The sequence below is a fragment of the Alligator mississippiensis genome, chromosome 1 (assembly GCF_030867095.1).
Source record: "Alligator mississippiensis isolate rAllMis1 chromosome 1, rAllMis1, whole genome shotgun sequence".
NCBI classification, from domain to species: Eukaryota; Metazoa; Chordata; order Crocodylia; family Alligatoridae; genus Alligator; species Alligator mississippiensis.
The window spans coordinates 222,855,450-222,876,623 of NC_081824.1; the positions used below are offsets into that span (position 1 = coordinate 222,855,450).

The window sequence follows — 21,174 nt, forward strand, 5'->3', positions numbered from 1 at the left end:
TGCAGAACAAAAATGAAATTGGATTTTTGTATTAAAGCAGCTCGAAACTAGTATGAACTTTATAAAATTTGTTGTGGCCTATCAGAACTTATATTAATTTCAAGAAAATATTTTTCTGCAGTTCTATTGCTGTTTCCATTGGCTAGTGTAGATACCCCAATTGCCATCAGAGTGCTTGATGTGCGTAGTCTGGGAAAGGGATTATTTTACTGTAGATCTGTAGAACAATCTTGATAGTAAAGACAGCTGGTGAGAGAAAGCAAGTGCTATTGTTAGTCCCATTATATATAGAGGTAACTGAGGGATAAACTTGTCCTAGGTCAGGGAGGTCTGTAGAACAGCTGTGTATTAAATCTGTATTTCTTGAGTTTCAGGCAAATATTCTGATTGCAATAACATTACCTTTACCTTCATACTTTTCATTAGTGGATGCTAATGTTTCACCAAGGAGAGGTCATCACCCTTTCCCATTTTACAGATAAGGAAACTGAGCCACTCAGAAGGGGGTTGACATACTCAAAGTAAGTGAGTAGGTTAACTGCAGAGTCAAGAGAGCCCTTGCATCTTGAATCCCTGTCCAGCACCTTTGTCCACTAGGTAATTTGGCTTCCCCTCTAGGTCCAGTTTTCCTTTTGGGTACAGTCCTAGCATAGGAGTTGCTTCTCTTAATTTTAGGATTATACAGTGCCATTCTATTGGAAGTTTCTTGAAATAGAAAGATAACCTAAAGAGGGGAATGCAGCCACTTCTGGGGTGAAGTGGAGCAGCCAGGTAGAATAATCATTACAACATAAAATATGTTAGAAGTAAGGAATATTTTTTTTTTTTTCTCTAGCTGGATGCACTCCTATTTTATTCTCAGCCACATCTGCAGTCAAAATACTTGCAGCTGTGGTCCATCTGGTAGTCATGAGCAAAACTATTTTAAATAATTCATTATGTGTGGCTCTGTGACACCACCTGCTAATCCAATGTAATCCAGCACTCCTCTGAAGAATGGCATTAACAAACCTTAGTTTAGTATTTTCAGCTCAGCTTTTAATGGACAAACTCCATCTCTTACAAACAGGCAGGGTTCACTGCACTTCCAGCATCCACTCAAAGGAGGTCAAGCCATAAAGGGCACATTATAGCTTAGTCTGTTTTGCCACTGATGAGGGTACTGTTTTAAAATCAGGGCTGACTTGGAATATTGAGAGAGAGAACTCAGATAGCATGTCTCCAGGCTCACTTTCCAGCTGTCTGCTTCCCATGTAGGCTGTGCCTAGGCAAATGATTGCTGTATCTGGGGCAGTCAGGCTGTCATGCTGTGTTACTGAATGAACTGTGTGAGTCAGGACAGGTAGAGCTTCCACTTAATATTCCTGAGCTTTAAAACAAATATTGACAAGCACATCTTTGGAGGAAGGAAGGATCTGAAGGTATGGTGTGCTTTGAATTCAGAGGCCATGCATTCGGTGTAGGCCTTACTTTAACTCCCTTTAGAGTTCCCCTTGGCTTTAATGGGTGCAGGATCAGGCCCATGTTCTCTGGCCTGTGGCACTCTGTGAACTGGGGAACTCTTGTCTTTTTTTTAAGGTCTCTCTATGTAGGTATTTACTTGGCCTTTGTACCAGCAGGCTTGGTGTGCCTTGGGAACCCTTAAAACTGTGGCAGGTCTGCCCTGTCATGATTGCCTTTCTGCTTGTCTTACAAATTTAGAAATTTACCTCTAGACTCTCCAAGGTGCCCTAGTAGGGCCTTACAGGGCCTTACATGGCTCCACAGTGCAAGGTGACTTAAAGCTACATTTGTGTCCCTACCCCAGTGAAAAATGTAGCCACCAGTACTACCAACAGTAGGCACTAGGGCTGTGCGAAATGACACTGTTCTGTTCTGACTTCAGTTTTGACTTCGTGTTTTGTATCTAATTAAATTTTGAGTCAAAACAGCCTCACTGTTTCAATTTGTCAAAATCGGGCTGGGGAAACTCAACCCAGCTGGGCTGACTCCCTGCCGCTGGGCCCGATCTAGTGCCAGGGATGGGAAGTCAGCTCAGAGGCTGACTATGGTCAAAACATTTCAACTAGCCTCATAGTTTCATAGCTGGTAGGGTCAGAAGGGACCTAAGCAGATCATCTAGTCTGCCCCCTGCCATGGGCAGGAAAGGATGCTGGGGTCAAATGACCCCAGCTAGGTGGCTGTCTAGCCTCCTTCTGAAGGACCCCCAGGGTAGGGGCGAGTACTACTTCCCTTGGAAGTTGGTTCCAGCTCCTAGCCTCCCTGACTGTGAAGTAGTGCCTCCTGATATTTAGCCTGAATCTACTCTCAGTCAAATTATGGCCGTTGTTCCTTGTTACCCCGGTAGTGCTTAGGGGATCAGAGACTCTCCCATGGCAAGTTTTATAGGCAGCCACTAGATCCCCTCTTAGCCTTCTTTTGTGGAAGCTGAACAGGTTCAGGTACCTTAGCCTCTCCTCGTAGGGCCTGCCCTGCTGCCCCCTAATCATGCAAGTGGCCCTCCTCTGGACCCTCTTGATGCTATCTGCATCCCTCCTGAAGTGCGGCACCCAGAACTGGATGCAGTATTCCAACTGTGGCCTGACCAATGTCACATAGAGGGGAAGGATCACCTCCTTGGACCTGCTCGTGATGCATCTGTGAATGCATGACAAAGTGCGGTTAGCTTTCCTGACTGCGTCCCCACATTGGCAGCCTATGTTCATCTTGGAATCAATAGTGATTCCAAGATCCTTCTCTGCCTCTGTGCTGACGAGAAGGGAGTTCCCCAGCCTGTAGGTCTGCTGCTGGTTCTTCCTCCCCAGGTGCAACACCTTGCACTTGTCTGTATTGAAACCCTTCCTATTCTCATCTGCCCACCTCTGTAACCCTATCCCTCTCTTCTGGCATGCTCACTTCTCCCCACATCTTAGTGTCATCTGCAAACTTGAACAAGATGCTTTTCACCCCCTTGTTCAAATTGCCGATGAAGATATTGAACAGTGTGGGCCCAAGGACCAAGCCCTGCAGAACCGGACTGCCCACATTTCTCCAGGTCAAAAATGACCCATCCACCACCACTCTCTGGGTGCAGTCCTCCAGCCAATTTGTGACCCATCTGACTATGTAGGCATCGACACTACAGATGCCTAATTTTTTAATGAGCATGGGGTGAGAGATGGTGTCAAAGGCCTTCCTAAAGTCCAGGAAGATTATGTCTACCGCAACACCTGTGTCCAAGGCTTTTGTGACCTGGTCATAGAAGGCCACCAGGTTGGTCTGACAGGACTTGCCTCTAATGAACCCATGTTGATTGCCCCTAAGCATAAACTCCCCTGCTGGGTCCTCACAGATGTGCTCCTGGATAATTTTCTCAAAGAGCTTCCCCAGGACCGAGGTAAGACTAACAGGCCTGTAGTTTCCTGGGTCCTCTTTCCTCCCTTTTTAAAAAAATTGGGACCACATTGGTCCTTTTCCAGTCCTCTGGCACCTTGCCAGAGTACCACGACTGCTTGTAAAGCTGTGCCAGGGGTCCTGCAATGACCTCTGCCAATTCCCTAAGTGCTCTGAGGTGGAGATCATCAGGACCTGCCGATTTTTGAACACATCTAGTCCCTTCAGATGTTCCCTGACTAGATCCTCACTGATCCTGGGCCTGGCAGCGCCTCCTCTGAGTCCATCTGGAACCCCAGTGGGGTGGGGGGATGTCCCTGTTCCTGCTCAGAAAAATGGAAGCAAAGAATCTGTTAAAGAGATTAGCTTTGTCATCTGGTGCTAGCACCAGATTACCAACCATGTCCTGAAGAGGTCCCACATTATTTGGTACCTTCTTTTTACCCCTTATGTATTTAAAAAAGGACTTCTTGTTATCTTTGAGCTGGTTCGCTAGTCCCAGTTCCATCTCTGCCTTAACCTTCCTGATATCCTCCCTACAATCTCGAGCCAAGTAGGTATAATCCTCCCTGGTGATGGCCCCTCTCTTCCATTGGGTGTACACCTCCTTTTTGGCTTTAAGGCATTCGTGGATGCTTTTGGTGAGCCATGGGGGCTTTTGAGCACTCTTGCCCCCTTTGATCCACATGGGGATTGTCACACTTTGGGTTTGGAGGATTGTCTCCTTAAGGAATAACCACTCTTCTTGGACTCCCAAGTCCTTTCCCCTCTGTTTTGTTTCGAGGCTGTTTCAACACCCATTGTTTCATTTTGATTTTGCTGACTTCAATGAGTCAAAACAGTGTTGAAATGAAACCGCCAGAGAAATTTCACACAGTCCTAGTAGGCACCCCGACAAGGGCAGAGAAAAAGTAGGGCCAATGCTAGTGCTCCTCTCAAGCCCAGAGCAAAGTGGCCTCATTGTCCTCTCTTGCACTACTGTACATCTGGAGTAATTCTTCAGAAGTAAGCAAGCAGCATAGCTCTGAGTTTCCATCACTTTAAAGCAGAGCCAGGCTTCTGGCATACTAGGCATGATTCTGGCTTCATGTACACTGACATAAACTGGGAGCAATTCTCAGGTAAAACTGGTAGGGCACTCCCCTACAAGACTGTCCCTTAAAGGCACAGCATGGCCTTACACCCCCTTTAAACAAACATTAATTACTTCTGAGGGGTTTTTTTTAGTGTAGCCATGCTTGACTGCATGTATCTTTAATGTGGCTGTGCTTGGCTGCATTTATCTGCAGTGTGCTTAGGATATGACTAGCAATTTAATATATAATAAAAGAGATAAGATATAGAATAAATTCATTTTCAGCAGCAGGTGTGCAACCCCTTTATAGTCAGTTTGGCTGCCTAGCTTAGAATGCCAAATTTAGCTGTTTGTTTTCCTTAACTCCTTCAAGACCAAGTGGTGAAAGCTTTGCTTCCTCTGCTTAGTCTTTTGCATGCTGAGCTGGGCAGTAGAACAGCAAAAGCATTTGCAGATGAAAAAATACACCTCTGGGAATTCTCCCTATGGGGAAACAATTGCTTCACAGAAGGATGATTTTACTAGCTGTAGTTTGCCTTGACAACATATTCTCTCTTTCCAGAGCTGCAAAGTAAAATATCCTTTCCACCAAAGCTGCTGTCAGTTGCAAAAATAAGATTCTGTTTTCCAGTATAAATCCTTGCAGCTGTTAAGTGGTTTTTGACACAATTATAGCTGGCTGGAAAATGGGGAGGCAAGGGTAGAAAAAAAAGTCAACAAAAATTGGGGTGGGGGAGAGGGGAAATTAAAAAACTTCCACAGAGAAACATTAAAATCTAAAAATTTCTGTCAAATTACAAAAGGTTTCAGACTTCACCCATAAACCAAAATCACTTGGCCAAAACCCAGCATTGTTCAACTAAAAAGACCACCACCTACATTGCCTAGCTGAAGTTGCTTGGGGGCGTCATATTCCCACTTTCCTCAAGGGGCTCAACTCCCTGGTCAGACTGCGTATTTTCAATGGATAGGGACAGACATTACACACAAACCAGCATACATGATCAGAAACTGGTTTAAACCTGTAATGAAATAGAAGTTCAGTGTGCACAAACCGGTTTCAACATGACTGATGTTGGTTTAAGATAAACCTGGTTGAATGTAGTATCAGACTTAACTGATTTGGGTAAAACCAGTTTATGCAATGTCTGTCCCAGATTCCTTCCTGGTTTAAGTTAAACCAGAGTCCCCAAGGATCCCAGATGCTTTGCAGACCTGGGCTGTGCTGTCTGCTCCAGAGAGCAAGGCTGGCCCCATCCCTATGCTTCACAGCCAGAGCTCCAGTGGAGACTGCAGGCACAGCAGGGTCTGCCTGGCTTCCTCCTTCCCCAGCCTCATTGACCCTAGCCAGCATGTGGTATGCTAGCTAATGTTGAGAGGTGTGTGTGTGTGTGTGTGTGTGTGTGTGTCCAATTTCTGTTTGGGAAAGCTTAGGGCATTTTGGAGCTAATGAACAGGTTAGCTGGTAATGTCCCTCTGTGCCTTCCTTGGAAAAGCTCTGTTTAAAAAGAACTTGAACTAGTAAGGAGAGGCTTTTGTTTTCTTGATGGGCTGCTAAACTCTGTATTATCAGCCCCCTGCTGACTCCCTCACTTGTCAGATTTGCGGATAGTATGAAGAAGTAGGGAGAGGGAGATTGAAAAGCTCAGTATCATCAACAGATGCATGTACTGCACACCCCTCCCCCCACTTTACCTCAGAGTGCTAGCCAGGGGCCTGGGTCTGGCAACACCCCTACTCTTTGAGCAGTGAGTGGGGAAAAGCCTAGAACTGGCAGGCAGGGTGGGGTTTTACACCCCTCACTAATTAGTGTCCTGCTGGGGCCTGACCATGCCCCACTTCCCTCAGCTCAGCATTGTGAAAGGGAAGGGAGGGCTGCTTTAGCGGTCCCCTGGCTTCTAGCCTGAGCCACTTCAGGCATGTGCCTGCATTTCTTCAGTCCAGAGGAAATGTCTGTACAGTTGCAAACCAGTTCAACCTAGGCAGGTTAGACTAAACCTGCAAAGATTGAATCAATTCAGGCTCAAGCTTTTTGAATGTCTGTCCCTGTCCAATACGTTCCACTGTCTGCTTCCTCTGATCAAAGGGAGTTGGCTCATGATGAGAGCCCTATGTCTTCATTAAGGGAGGTGGAGTCCGGAGGGAAAAGAGGGGCGTAAGCCACTGCGGTTGTGGTTCTGAATTGACAAGTTTTGATATATGAATCTTTTTCTTTCTTTTTCTTTAATGCATAACTAGATTCTAGAAAGTGGGAATTTAATGAAAAATATTTAATCAGAAGCCACTGAAAAATAATTTAAATTGGAAAATGTTCAATCATTTCTGCATATTCCACCAATTGCACAGACATCTAAGCAAACTATGAGAGAAGACTGTACATGCAGGATGCAAGCAGAATGCAAGAAAAGGATTATTTTGCAATAAAGCTTGTTTATACTTTTGCACTGAAGCTGTAGAACCACTTGTCCTTCCATCTAGTCCCCCAGGTTGCAGTAGAGCTCATATGGATGGCCAGCTGGAAAGCCTTTGAGAGGCACCCTCATTTAACATATCACAAATATGTATTTGGAGAGCATGTGGATATACCTACAGCTCATTCTACCAGATAGGAACCAGAACTGGAACCATGCATCAGCCTAGAGCTTAAAGTTTTGGGGTTGCTACTAAAATACTGTGCCTAAAAATGTTTTTATTTATTGGTAGTTTTTAGGGACTTAGTAGCCTGGCTTTGGCTTAGATACAATGCATACAATGAGACCTAAGTTGGACTGGAATTCTTTCACCTGTTCCTTGCAAGGGTACAATTGGGAGTTTGTCTTTCTTCCTTTGGCTGTTTTATTCACCTTGGGTAGCTGCCTTTTCTGTATTTGCAAGGCTTGCTGACTGAGTCAACAGTGTCCTTGTATATGATGTACTGTAGCTCTTTGATTTCTGTTAGAGGCTAGCTTGTCTCCTTGCAATTTTTAATGCTTGTGACTACTATGCTATGTTGTGGAAGTGCCTTGTGCCTTAATCAGCTGTTCTATTTACAATGCCATATGATAAATTGGATTAATTTTTAATCCAAGTGAGTATTTATGAGACTATTAACAGTCAATTTTCCATATTGTAGAAGGAGATATCGTGTATTTTACAGAGACATTATGGGCCCGTGTTTCCTCTTCCTTATTAGTTTTATGCAGTGTTATTTTATTGATTTCACAAGATTGTGTCCCAATTTATGTCTATATAAATGTGAGGAGAATTGGACTCATTTTGAATTGACATTTTGAATGAACATTTTTCAAACTCATATTTACAGAAGTTTTCTATTTAATTTTATTATTAACTGGCAAGGACAAATTGCTTTGCCAGAAGTCAAATTTGGGGAAATCTGGGAATAAACTGTAATAATTCTGTGTACAACTGTGCACTGTGATTGCATGTAAACTGTTGCACCTCTATTCCTGTAGCCTTCTCATGCTTTTCCCTGCCATGGTTTCAGAAGCCTTCCTGTTTCCAAGAATTTGCAGAAATCATATTGGGTGTGATAAATAATACTGTTGATTTGGGCTACCAAAATGAGAGAAGGAAACCAAAGGTGATCCAGAGGAGATTGGGGTAACTGGTATAGGTTAACAAAACAAACAAACAAAAAAACCCATTGAGATCTTTTTGATCAAATTTCTCTTTCCTAATGTGTTTTATTTCCTAATTTATTTCGGCAGAAAGGGGTTCTCAAATGAGATTCATTCCCCATTGTTTTGAGGTGCTATAGGGAACAGACCCTGTGGTAATGAATGTACAATCTAAATAGATTCATGTTTGACACTGCTGCACAGAAATGCATGACACTATACCAGCATTAGTAGGTTTTTCCTTCAGGTCCTTCTGCCTTGACCAGAGTAGCTGACTTCTTCAAAGCCCTACTCTCCATTTCCTGCCTGCATAGAGATGTCCTGCTTGACACAGCCCTGATATGCTGGTGCCCCCAGCTGCCAGGGCTATGGGCCCATGGACCTGGGTCTGGAGCCCCCTTCCTCCCACAGCAGTGCCCAAAACCTGGCTGCCACCCATGGTCAGGTAGCCAGGGGGTGCTTCACCAGGGTGGAGTGGGGTTTGCTGCAGTGGCACATGGAGGTCATGGTACATGAGGGTCCCTGATCCCAGGATACCAATGTAACAGGACCTTAAAAACAGTATGTACAGCCTAACTGCACACATGGTATCTTGACATCCCTGATGCCTACAGACCATGGGGACCCTGGGATCAAGGAGTCTCTCCCCAAGTGCAACCACCTGGGCAGTGCACACAGTTTGTGCTCATTGTGGCACATGGGGACCTGAGAATCGATGAGCGGCAGCCTTGTCCTGAAGTCCTTGTATACCATAATGTGTAACATCCCCAGTGGGGGAAGTCCTTCAGCTGCCCCTGCTGGGAGCCTTTGGTTCTTCACATTGGGCACCTGGCTTTTAACTTGCTGGTGATCCCATGTTCCCAAGTAGGGTGTGATTTGGATCCAATCTCCAATCCTAAAATTGCATGCCTGGCTACCATGTATGTGAAGCATGGCAGAAGGCATGATGGTTGGGAATTACAGATCAGATCAGATCTCATTGTACCTCTAACTGAAGATCTGTCAGCAGCCTTGATGCCAGTGGCATAATATTTAAACCTTCAAGATATTACACCATATTTACTTGAATATAAGATGTTCATGAATATAAGACAACCTACCAATAATTCAGTTGTATATATGGAAAATTAAAACAAGTTTATAAATTTTCCAGTTATGGAATCTGAGTATTGGAGACTTGCTTTGAATTTGTCCCCTTCCCACTGCTATAGCAGGGAAAATAAATCTGGGGGGTTAGGTGACCCCCTGCCCCCTTACTTCTTCTCTCTGCAGCCCCTTTTCCCACTACTTACTGTCAGACTGTGCTCTCCTTGAGCATGTGGAAGTAAAGAGCAAATTTGAAAATGGTGACTATGAAATAAACATGCCTGAGGAAACTTTGTTCATCTAGAATTTGTGCATTTTACTTTTTTTTTTTTTTTTTTTTTTTTTTTAAACTGCTGCAAGTTTCAGCATAGGAACTCCATAAACACACCTTTTTAAGCAGCACTTTTTGTATATATTTATACATATTATAGACTATGCATGCTATTAGTCCAATGCCAAAAGGCTCATGAATTGCCATATAGTTCATTGGGCTAAGCCCCACCAGAGTTGACAGTGTTTCAAGCAATGATGACCCCACAGCTAAGCACTGCTCAGTATGTGTGTATTCCAGCTATCACCCCCCCACACTCCCAGATACAGGAACTGGGTGTTCTTGTGTGAGCCCTGGGATCCTCCAAAAATATTACACGCAGATGAGACACAGGCTTCCTAGTCTGGCTCAACCTCATGGAGGGTGGGGACACTTTAATCATATGTGACAAATAGAGAGGCAACAAAGGGATCCTGGGTGAACTGTTTGGGCCCCATTTTGATGATGTTTATCAGGGTTTAAGGCTGGTGAAGAAACGGGAGTAATTGTAAATGGAGGGGGGGAAGGCGCTGCTCAGCTGTAGAAATAAAGAAGTTAATTATATTTCATGTAGTGGCTCACCATGACTTGGAAGAAAAACAGCACTGAGGAGGGGTTGGTTGAATGTAATGGACACTACAATATATCTTATTCAGATGGACTGTACTAATCTATCTTTGTGGTAATTTCAGCCTTTTTTTGCTAAGAGCAAATGTAACCATTTTGGCAGTAAGGAGAGGGCATCAGGGCTGGCACTGGCCCTCCTGGTGCTGGCCTGGTATTTCAGTACCTTTTGGCTGGTTGCCAGTTCCCTGTAGAGGGAACACTGGCCTCTCTCCCCTGACTATCCATTTTTTTTTTTTTTAAAGGGACACACACACACACACGTGCGCGCACATACTCTTCCCATCAGCATGTTTGCCAAATATGGGCAATGTGGTTTATAATCATGCTGTGTGTTGGCTGCATTTGGTGGATTCATAGTTGTTTTCCATTACTGAACACATGCTGCTTTTGGGCAGCAGTTTAATGATAGACTATATATATAATGAGGCTTCCTTGTATGTGAATGTCAGATGAGGAATTTCTTTTTGCCCATGCTGATTAGGGGGAAAAAAAACCTTGTCTTGTATTCAAATAAATATGGTAGGACTCTAGCTCAAGAGCACCTGAGGGCATGACGCATCAAATGCTATAAGAGGAGTGAAGATCTGTAGAATCAAGTCCCTTGGGCCACTTTTATTGAGGGCTTTTGGTTTTGGGCCAGTCAGAGTAGTGCCCTGTTACAGGGCTAATAATGTGTCCCCAGATATTTTGCAGCTATTGCTCTTAATTCGTGCTCTTCCCATTATCATTTTCAATTTTGACTTCTTATCGTCTATGCCTGTTTGTGCTTTAATAACTCTGTGCAATTCAGCAACAGTTCTGTTGGATTTTTTTTTTATCTAATATTTCTATAGGATGTGTATTCTTTTCCTCATAGTCGCCTCTAGGCTTGTCAAGGTCAATGAACATGTCTTGATTTTTCTGGGCAAAACTATAAGGATGGCCTAAGAAGAGCAGCAGTTCATTAAATTGTATATTTTGATTGTTTCCTAATGTTTTACTTTGATGTTGGAGGTAGCAATATACAGTAGAGGTTGAAAATGTGTTTTCAAACAAGGGTTTAAGGCTTAATTTCAGATCCATGGTTGCTTGTTTCTTCATTATTAACTTTACCAAATATGCTTTTAGAGTTTATATAACTTCTCATTATGTTTGAGGGATCTAGCTTGGTTTTCTGCAGGGTATCCACAATATTTCATAAAATATTTTCATCAATGAGATTTTATTATTGTTAATACAGCAAGGGCAGGTGAGCAGACTGGCTTTAACAAAGTTATGTTATTCTTATTTGCAGGTTTCTGTTTACCCTACATTCATGAATCTTAGTCCAAAACAAACTGCATTTTTACCTTTTTAGAACTTCATCCAAAACCCATGAACATGAATAGATTATTTTCATTGCCTAGCACTAAATCAAGACCTCAGTAGAAAATCTGTAGGTGGAGGAAGTAGTACTGCCAATACTTAAGATTACCTGACACCTCCCATTATAAGATTTTTATATTTCATTCCAAATAATCATGTCAGACTTTAAGTGTTTGGATTTAAATATTATCTGTGTTGGCTCTTTGCCTCAGGCTGAATCTTTTGCTTAAACTTAAAAAAAAAAAAAAAAAAAAAAAAAAAAACTGGTTCAGCTATTTTGGAGAATGAGATTTGGGGAAAAAAGTGTGTTGTATTGTCCAAGTTAAATAAAAGTTCTTCAAACTTTTTCAGTGAGACCTGTTCAGTTAACACCTCTTTTCTTTGGATCAGAGACTTGAAATTTAGCAGGGGGGTGTGGAGGAGGTTGCCCAAGTATTAGGGATGTGTTGTGTTCCTTGCCATCTCAGTTGGCACATGCTCAACTGAGACTTGTTAGAGTTTCCTGGTTGAATTCCCTAAACTTTCACCAGTATTGAGCATGCTACCTTTTGGGAATGTAAAAGTAGAGTTTTCTCTGGAATTTTGTGACTGCTCACTTAAGAGTAAGGTTAACATTTTTATTCTGTAGAAAATACATACAACATGCAGGCTAGGTTTTGTGTTTGCTACTATAACTAGTTTCCTCAGTTTCTTTGGGTTGGTTCTTGTAAGTATGCAAGAAAATTTGCCTCTCTTAAAGGAGGGTTCCTAGAAGAGGAAGTGACCATAGGGCAATCTTTCTATTAGCATGTAGAAGTTAAAAAGATTGAGTCTTGCACATTTCATCCTTTTTTTTTTTTTTTTTTTTTTCTTCAGTTACCTTCATAGTTCTTAGGAATGTTTCCTCCTCTGACTTCAGGTGTTTCTCCAGCAGTTTTCCACACATTCTCCTTCTTGTACTCTCTGTTACTTCCCTGTACTTCTTGTTCTAGCATGCCTCATTTCTCTACTTAAAACATTACAGGATGGACCTCCTTTTTTGCATGCCTAAACAGACTTTCAGAATGTTTTTATTTTGGTATTTGATATTTTATATTGTTATAGATATGGTGGAGAAGAATTTGTGAAGGACAGGATATGCCCCCAGGTAAACCAGTTCAACCTGGCTAGAGGTTTTTAAATGTCACTGAAGGAAGATTAACTTGTTAAGAGGAAACAGTCTCTTACCGTGGTAAACCTTTCAGCCAATGCTTAACGAGTCAATACTGTGACAAGTTGGCCTGTGTTCAGTAGCCTGAATCTGAGGCATAAATCCTGACTCGGCATGATACTTATGTGCCTGACTTACGCATGTGTGCAGAATTAAAGCAGTCAATGCTTAAGTTTCAGCATGTGAACAAGTACCTTGCTGAATCACTGACAGGTTGAGTGCCACCTAGACATCCCATCTTTCATTGGCTTCAGACAATAGCTATCACATACAGAGAAACTGAAGTCAATAGCAGAGGGTGCTCAGGGCTGTTTGAGAACCACCTTTGGGGAAACAAAAGGCCCCAGATGGGTAGATCTCCTGTGTCTGTGCTTCATGTAACCATCTGTGGTTTTAAAATACATTATTAACCTCTAAACAAGCTATTCCTGTGGCTCTTCTGGAAAGACAACAATATGCCTCTGAAGACAGCAGTCTCATCATGCACACCTACGCCCACACCCACAGGCACACACAGCATCCAGTGCATATACTTAAGCTGTCTCTGACGCACATAATTTTCCTCATTATGGAGAACTCAGCTCTGCCCTACCTCTTTAACAAAAGAGATTCCCTTATGCAGGAGACAAGGAGGGGAAAAAATAGAGAAATTAGTTTTAACAAAAACCCAAGCATGGAACAATCTTGAATTATCCAATCGAACACAAAACCTAATCCAAAGCCTGTTGAAATCAACAGGAAATGAGTCGTCTGTGTGAAACTGTCTAAATCATATTTATATGGTTGAAAATGAAACATTTTTCCTGTGACAAATAGCGAGGGACAGAGTTCAAAAGATTTCAAAGTTCATTTGAAATTGACCTCCCTAATCTTTTCTTCAGCAGAAAAGTCAAGAGAGAACTGTTTTGTTTTTTTTTTGTTTTTTGTTTTTTGGTTTTTTTTAAGTTTATTCAGACTAGATACTCTGATATTTTTACTTCTGGAATTCAGCGTGGTCAGAAATATGAAAAGAGCCATTGCAGTTACTTAGCATTTCTGTTTCCATCTGAACTGGAAGGGAAGGGAATACATGGACATTTTGAAAGAGGAAAGAAAGCAGCCATACTATCGCAGAGCTCGTCCACTGTTTGGTATTTTAGTTTGAGATCATCTGCCTAACAAGATTTCAAGTGGTCTGGTGGGCCACTCAGTTGGGCCACAATCTAGCAAGGTTGTGGTCATAGGTGACATGTAGGGGGGTCATGGGAGTAGGGGGGACCTGCCCCACCCTGGGATTGGTTGCTGCTGTTGGCTTCTGTGGGCAGTCATTGCCCCCATCTCCAGTGACACCACTGCTGGCCTCTGCGGGCGGTTCCTGCTCACCACTGACTACAAATGGTGCCTGCCCCAGTCTCGGGAGGCACAAGTCATTCATGGCTGTAGTGAATCTCTTGCAGCTGCCACCTCCAAATTGCACCAGTGCTAGGAAGTAGGCCACCAGTTTGCATAACATGAGTGTCAGTTAAAGTGGGACTCAACTGTGAACTGATGTAGATTGCCTTGTATTCAAAAGCTTGTCTAACTTTACCTCAACCAAGCAGCTGGTCCTGTAAAAGATATCACCCACAAAAATCCTTGACTTGGTTGCAAGATTTAACAGCATCTCCTTAAACCTTATTTATTCAATGACCTCAGAGATCTTTTCCCTGTAGTGTGGATAGCATTGTGATATTGGGATGGAAAGTATGTCTACAACAACGGAGTGGTATGCAGTAAACTTTTCATGGCTTCTCTCCACATTTGCTCCTTTTCTTTCTGAGGTTCTCTACTGTCATTCCCCACCAAAGAGGCTCCTGGCAGAGGAATTGTGCCCCTCATGAAGATATACTATGAGGAAATAATGACTGGAGCATACTCCTCTGCAGTTACTGTACTGATAACAAGCCCTAGGCAGAAGGTAGGGCCTGACTTCACACTAACAGGACTAACCACCTCATTGTTTTGGTCTTTCATAATTCAGTTGTTTCTTCCAAAAGAGTCTTTGGAAGCATCAGACAAACCCAATATACCACATCCCTTTCTTTCCCTTTCATAGATTCATAGATGTTAGGGTCAGAAGGGACCTCAATAGATCATCGAGTCCAACCCCCTGCATAAGCAGGAAAGAGTGCTGGGTCTAGATGACCCCAGCTAGATACTCATCTAACCTCCTCTTGAAGACCCCCAGGGTAGGGGAGAGCACCACCTCCCTTGGGAGCCCGTTCCAGACCTTGGCCACTCGAACTGTGAAGAAGTTCTTCCTAATGTCCAATCTAAATCTGCTCTCTGCTAGCTTGTGGCCATTGTTTCTTGTGACCCCCGGGGGCGCCTTGGTGAATAAATACTCACCAATTCCCTTCTGTGCCCCCGTGATGAACTTAAAGGCAGCCACAAGGTCGCCTCTCAACCTTCTCTTGCGGAGGCTGAAAAGGTCCAGTTTCTCTAGTCTCTCCTTGTAGGGCTTGGTCTGCAGGCCCTTGACCATACGAGTTGCCCTTCTCTGGACCCTCTCCAGGTTATCCGCATCCTTCTTGAAGTGTGGCGCCCAGAATTGCACGCAGTACTCCAACTGCGGTCTGACGAGCGCCCTATAGAGGGGAAGTATCACCTCCCTGGACCTATTTGTCATGCATCTGCTGATGCACGATAAAGTGCCATTGGCTTTTCTGATGGCTTCGTCACACTGCCGGCTCATGTTCATCTTGGAGTCCACTAGGACTCCAAGATCCCTTTCCACCTCTGTGCCACCCAGCAGGTCATTCCCTAGGCTGTATGTGTGCTGGACATTTTTCCTCCCTAGGTGCAGCACTTTGCATTTCTCCTTGTTGAACTACATCCTGTTGTTTTCTGCCCACTTGTCCAACCTATCCAGCTGCCTGCAGCTGTTCCCTGCCCTCCGGCGTGTCCACTTCTCCCCATAGCTTTGTGTCATCTGCAAACTTGGACAGAGTACATTTGACTCCCTCGTCCAAGTCACTGATGAAGACATTAAAGAGTATCGGTCCAAGGACCGAGCCCTGCGGGACCCCACTGCCCACACCCTTCCAGGTCGAAACCGACCCATCCACCACAACTCTTTGGGTGCAACCCTCCAGCCAATTCGCCACTCACCGGACTGTGTAGTCATCCAAGTCACAGCCTCTTAACTTGTTCACCAGTATGGGGTGGGATACCGTATCGAAGGCCTTCCTGAAATCTAAGTATACGACATCCACCCCTCCTCCTGTGTCCAGGCGTTTCGTAACCTGGTCATAGAAGGAGACTAGATTGGTCAGGCACGATCTGCCTGCGACAAACCTGTGCTGGTTTCCCCTCAGCATAATTTGCCCTGCCGGGCTCTCACAAATGTGAGCCTTGATAATTTTTTCAAAGACTTTACCAAGGATGGAGGTGAGACTGACTGGCCTACAGTTGCCCGGGTCCTCCTTCCTCCCCTTCTTGAAAATGGGGACTACGTTAGCCCTTTTCCAATCCTCTGGGACTTGGCCTGTGCGCCATGAGCATTCGAATATTCCCGCCAGTGGCTCTGCAATGATGTCGGCCAGTGCCTTCAGCACCCTCGGATGGAGCTCATCCGGGCCTGCCGACTTAAAGGCATCCAGTTCTTCCAAGTGACTCTGCACCACCTCAGGATCTACGTATGGAAGTCTGGCACCTTGCTGCTGCCTCTCTACAACCCCAGTGAGAGACTTGTCGTGCCCCTCACTTAGGAACACTGAGGCAAAGAACTCGTTGAGGAGTTCAGCCTTGTCCCCCCTGTCTGTCACCAATTGTTTCTGCCCATTTAGCAGAGGTCCTATTCCTCCCTGGGCCTTCCTTTTACTCCCAATGTATCTAAAAAACAATTTCTTGTTGTCTTTTACTTGGGTTGCCATCCTCAGCTCCATGGTAGCTTTGGCCCGCCTAACTGCCTCCCTACAAGCATGAGCAGAGGAGGTATATTCATCTTTAGTGATCTCACCCTGTTTCCACTTTTTATGTGCTCCCCTTTTGGCCTTTAGGCTGCCCTGGATTTCTCTGGTCAGCCATGGAAGCCTCCTGGCCCCTTTCCCTTTTTTGCCTCGCTTGGGGATCGTCTTGCTTTGTGCCCGAAGGATCGTTTCCTTTAGGCGCAGCCACCCTTCTTGGGCTCCCATCCCTTCAAAACTCCTACTCTGCAGTGCGTCCTTGACTAATCGCCTGAGTGCATTGAGATCAGCTTTCCTAAAGTCTAGCACTTTCACCCTACTAGTTACCTTACCCACTCGACGTCTTATGTTGAATTCTATTATTAGGTGATCACTGTCTCCCAAATGGCTACCGATCTGGAGGTCCCCTATCATGTCATCCCCTGTTGCCAATACCAGATCCAGTATGGCATTCCCCCTAGTGGGACCATGCACCTCCTGTGTCAGGTGGAGGTCCTGTACACAGGTTAGAAACCTGCGTGAGCAGGTTTCCCTTTCTTGGTTTTTTTTTTTTTTTTTTTTTTTTTTTTTTTTTTTGACACATTTTTAGCCAACTCCTAAGAGACATTGCTGTGAAATAAAACTTTTTCAGCATTCCCAAATAAACTTGGTCTGTCTTTTCATGCTGCCATATTTCAGTATTTCTGTTTTTCATCCTAAACCAGGGATTAAAACAAATACCAAAATGTTAGATTTTTTGGAAATTCCACTCCTCTCCTCTCTTTCCCCCCCCCCCTTTTTAATTAACTTCAGTTAATATTAATAGTATATGTCTGTAGAACAAGATGGAGCCACTGTGGAGGTCAACTGGGGAAGTCGTACCACGATTTAACCATTAGTCCTTTAATAGTTCTTTCCTTTCTCCACTGATTACCATTATATCCATGCATTCACAAAGTAAGCACACTCTCCTGTCTGATTGTCATGGTCTTTCCATAGTTTGTGGTGTTCAAAATTGGCAGAGATGTTACAAATACTAGAATAGCAAATTAATTGGATCGGAAAGGACTGGTAGATTATGAAATGGGAAAAATCATCTTTTCACAAATATCTTGATTCATGACAAAGAAAACACAAAGGAAATGTGTACATGGTAAATAAGAAAGTATGGAAGCCAGGGCCCTGAATTAAAAAAACAAAAACTAGACGACCCTGATGCCTAATATTAGGTGCCTAAATCTCGTGTATAAGCAACCTAAATAAATGTCATGATTTATGGAGAAGTCCAATAACAACTCCCACTAAAGTCAAGGGTGATTTAAAAACTGGGTCACTTAAAAATTTATCACTGACATGGGGCCGGATGTTTGCCTGAATATACCATATGAATGTAGAAGAGGGAGCCTAACTTTTAGACGTCAATTATCAAATATTCTGATTTATACTGTTTTTAAATTGCCTTGAAGCACATATAGCTGTTTAACTTTAGTCCTGCCCTGAAAATATTTGCTAGCTAATTTTCAATGAAAGTAAGCATGTGTTGGAGAAGAGGAATTATTCACACAAATGAAATGATACTAGATAATAAAAATGAACAAGTGCAAAAGCAAACATGACTTGGGTCAGAATTATTATGCAGTTTTAATAGGTTCAGAGATTTCCCATCTTATATGATTTAACTGGAGTCTGTTTAAGCATAAGAATGACTTATTCACTCATCTAGAGTCAACTGTAATGTAACTATCGATTAAAGGGAAAAAACCTAGAAAAATAGCTAAACCCATTTTAAAACTTTTTTTTTTTTTTTGGGGGGTCAGGAAACATTTGGCTGTGTTTAGTCCTTTTTGATAATGGCATTATTACCAAGCTACTTCCTGGAGTACTAGGAATTAAGTTATATTCACCAGCTGGTATAAATGATCATTGCTGTACTGATTTCAGTGAGCTATACCATTTTATAGCAGTTGGGGATCTGACTCACATATTCTGTTTTCTACCCCCAGAATGCAGAGAGATTTTTAACCTCACCAGGTAATTTAAAACAATAATCACATTACAGTTTGGTCAGTGTGAAATCCTTTGTTTTAGAAGAGTTACCTGTCACTTTAATTAGCCTTCCAAAAAGAAATCTTTTTGATTTTTCCATTTCTCAAATGTAACTGGTTTGCAAAAAGCCCTTGGACTTCATTGCTCTTTCCACATAGATGGAAAATAACAAAATATTGGTGACACAAAGGCCAACAAATGGATAAAGGAAGCATGGAATCTGAGATCTATACTTTTTAATAATTTTTAAACTAGCTACAAAATGTCAATCACTTCACAAACTGACAGGAGACATAAGGAATTTCATATTACATGCTGTAATGATATTTCTCTCACAGTTTATCTAGATTTCATTCATTTAGGTTATTTTTTATTATTTTTAATTAAGTCAGCTACTAAACATCTCAGCGATTTGGTGTGCATAGCTCTAGGTAAGCAACAAAGAACCGTACTGATAACAAACCACATGGGGACAGCGACTAGTATGATAGAGCTTATAAAAATTACATTTCTTTGCACCATTTCATATGGTAGTCGTTTCCTCCAAAAGATAGTCTTTAAAAGCAGCAGACGAACCCAGTATATTACACTTAATTCTTTTTTGTCTTTGACATATTTTCAGCCAAACGTTTATTTTGCTGGCAATGGTTAAATAGTGAGTGCCAAATCCATCTTCTTTTTTCATAATTAAAAAAATGATCATGGTGAATAACTATATATATATCAACAAGAAAAAAGTGGCACTACTGCAAAATTGCTGGTATAACATAGTCCCGACAGAGTCCCAATACTGAGCATGCTTTTGTTGTCATCGTTGATGTGCTACTGCCATGGGAAAGGTCTTGTTTAAGTAGGAGTCTAAAAGTCTATTAGTTCCTCATGCATAAATGCAGAAATCACATCACTTTTTTTTTTAGTGCAATGCTTGTTATAGTTATATAATTCCACATTGTCTAATCATGAAATCATAACAACAGGTAATGGCAATGAAGAACCAAAGACAGCAGGTTTTAAGTGCTTAAACATCATGATATCCAAAGTCAGGAGCATGGCAGTAGCTCTGTGGAATGTCACAGTTTTACAAGAACAATACTGTATATTTAAAGGTTAACAGCACGTTTAGCATTCCGACATTGTTGTCATTCAGCAAACATCATAAAATTAAAAAAAGAAAAGAAACCCCAAACTGAAAGAAACAAGAAAAAAAACCCCAAACAAAACACAAACAAACAAACCAAAAAACATAGGAGTGAGCTATAGCCATCAAATCAGCGCTATGTACAACCTTTGGAAAGAAAGATATCTAGAAAAAAATAATTACAAGTATCATTTTTGGAAAGCCGACAAACTACACAGGACAACATTTACAATGGGGGCCGATATGTGCATGTGTGCAAACCTAGTAGGTAAATACCATGATAAAAGCATGAAGGTACTGCCTGTGAAGACAGCATTAATAAGGAAATGCATCTCATTGCATTTAACCGCTGCCCAGCATCTTTGTTGCACGTTGGTTGGCTTCATCGATCCTGTTTTTGTTGGAATCAGCCTGGGGAAAAGGTAGGAAAGAAACAAGTTAGGCTGTGGCAGAGCAGGAGCTTCTGTTTGACTGACTATATCATGGCAAATGTTTAGTCAAATATAAAGTAGGAGTGTTTCACCCATCAGGAGTCCTGAAAGCCTTTCTCTGCTTCTGGTTCTGGTGAGGTAGCAAAAAAGAGATGCTCAGAAGTTCTGTGAAACTTGCCATTCTCTATATACTAGGGGCCCAATTAGTCATAGAAAAAAAACTGTTTTCAGGGCTATACATCCCAGTTTCCAGATCTGCAAGGTTCAAGAAAGCTCTGAGTAAGGATCTTGGATGTTCCACTGAACTTCCCAACACTAGGCCAAACCCTCAGATGGCATCAATTGGTATAGTTCTACTAAAGTGGGCACTTGGGACGTGACCAAATAGGAACTTCATCCATCAATAGTTGTGACACGTGACAAGGTTTTTTTGAGCCTTGGTTGTTAAAAAAGAGTGCTTAACTGTCATGGATCAGAGTTCTATCTTGGCTGAATGAGGCTGTAAAAGTTTTCCAAATCTTTAGCTTGGTAACATGGCAGAATAGTGGAGAAATCCTTGGAACAGAGATCCAGGTTGCCCTATCTTATAAAGAACATTAGAAAAAGCTAAGCTTGTTTGACGGTCCATCAAAGCCAGTCCCCAAATCAAAGCATGACTTGTTCCACATGTAGTGGGAGGGGAATAGGAGGCTTTATGATATTCTTACGTGCACCCTAAAAATTAACTGGGACTGATTCAAGTGAAAGCATTCTCATGGCTACTCAAGATCATTTGTTAAACTAACAGCACTTAATGGGGGATTAAGGAGAAACAAGATGATGGATAGACTACAAACCTTGTGCCCTTGACACTGTCTTGCTAATGCTTCTGTAAAACCGTGGCTCAATAAAGCCTCAGCTTCTAGCAGCCTCTACTTTCTTCTCCTCAATTTAACAAAGTGTCTGCTTTTTAACCAAATTTTCCCTTCCTGGGAGGTAGTACCAGGCTTGCTTTGGTGGCTAGAAATGTAATGAGTGAGGAATTTCAAGACCCT

General features: G+C 42.6%; 1 protein-coding gene and 1 long non-coding RNA gene across 5 annotated transcripts in view; one reads left to right on the forward strand and one right to left on the reverse strand.

Moving 5' to 3' along the window:
- LOC132247338 (uncharacterized) overlaps positions 1-21,174 on the forward strand; it is a 99,955-nt gene that overhangs the window by 48,481 nt on the left and 30,300 nt on the right. The gene's annotated exons all lie outside the window — the stretch shown is intronic.
- Positions 18,791-21,174, reverse strand: part of SNAP25 (synaptosome associated protein 25) — a 95,708-nt gene continuing 93,324 nt past the window's right edge. For both annotated transcript variants that reach the window (XM_019500851.2, XM_006270571.4), the window contains exon 8: positions 18,791-20,120. In XM_019500851.2, the coding sequence (XP_019356396.1) occupies positions 20,052-20,120 (69 nt within the window). In that variant the 3' untranslated portion in view covers positions 18,791-20,051. The remainder of the gene's footprint in view (positions 20,121-21,174) is intronic.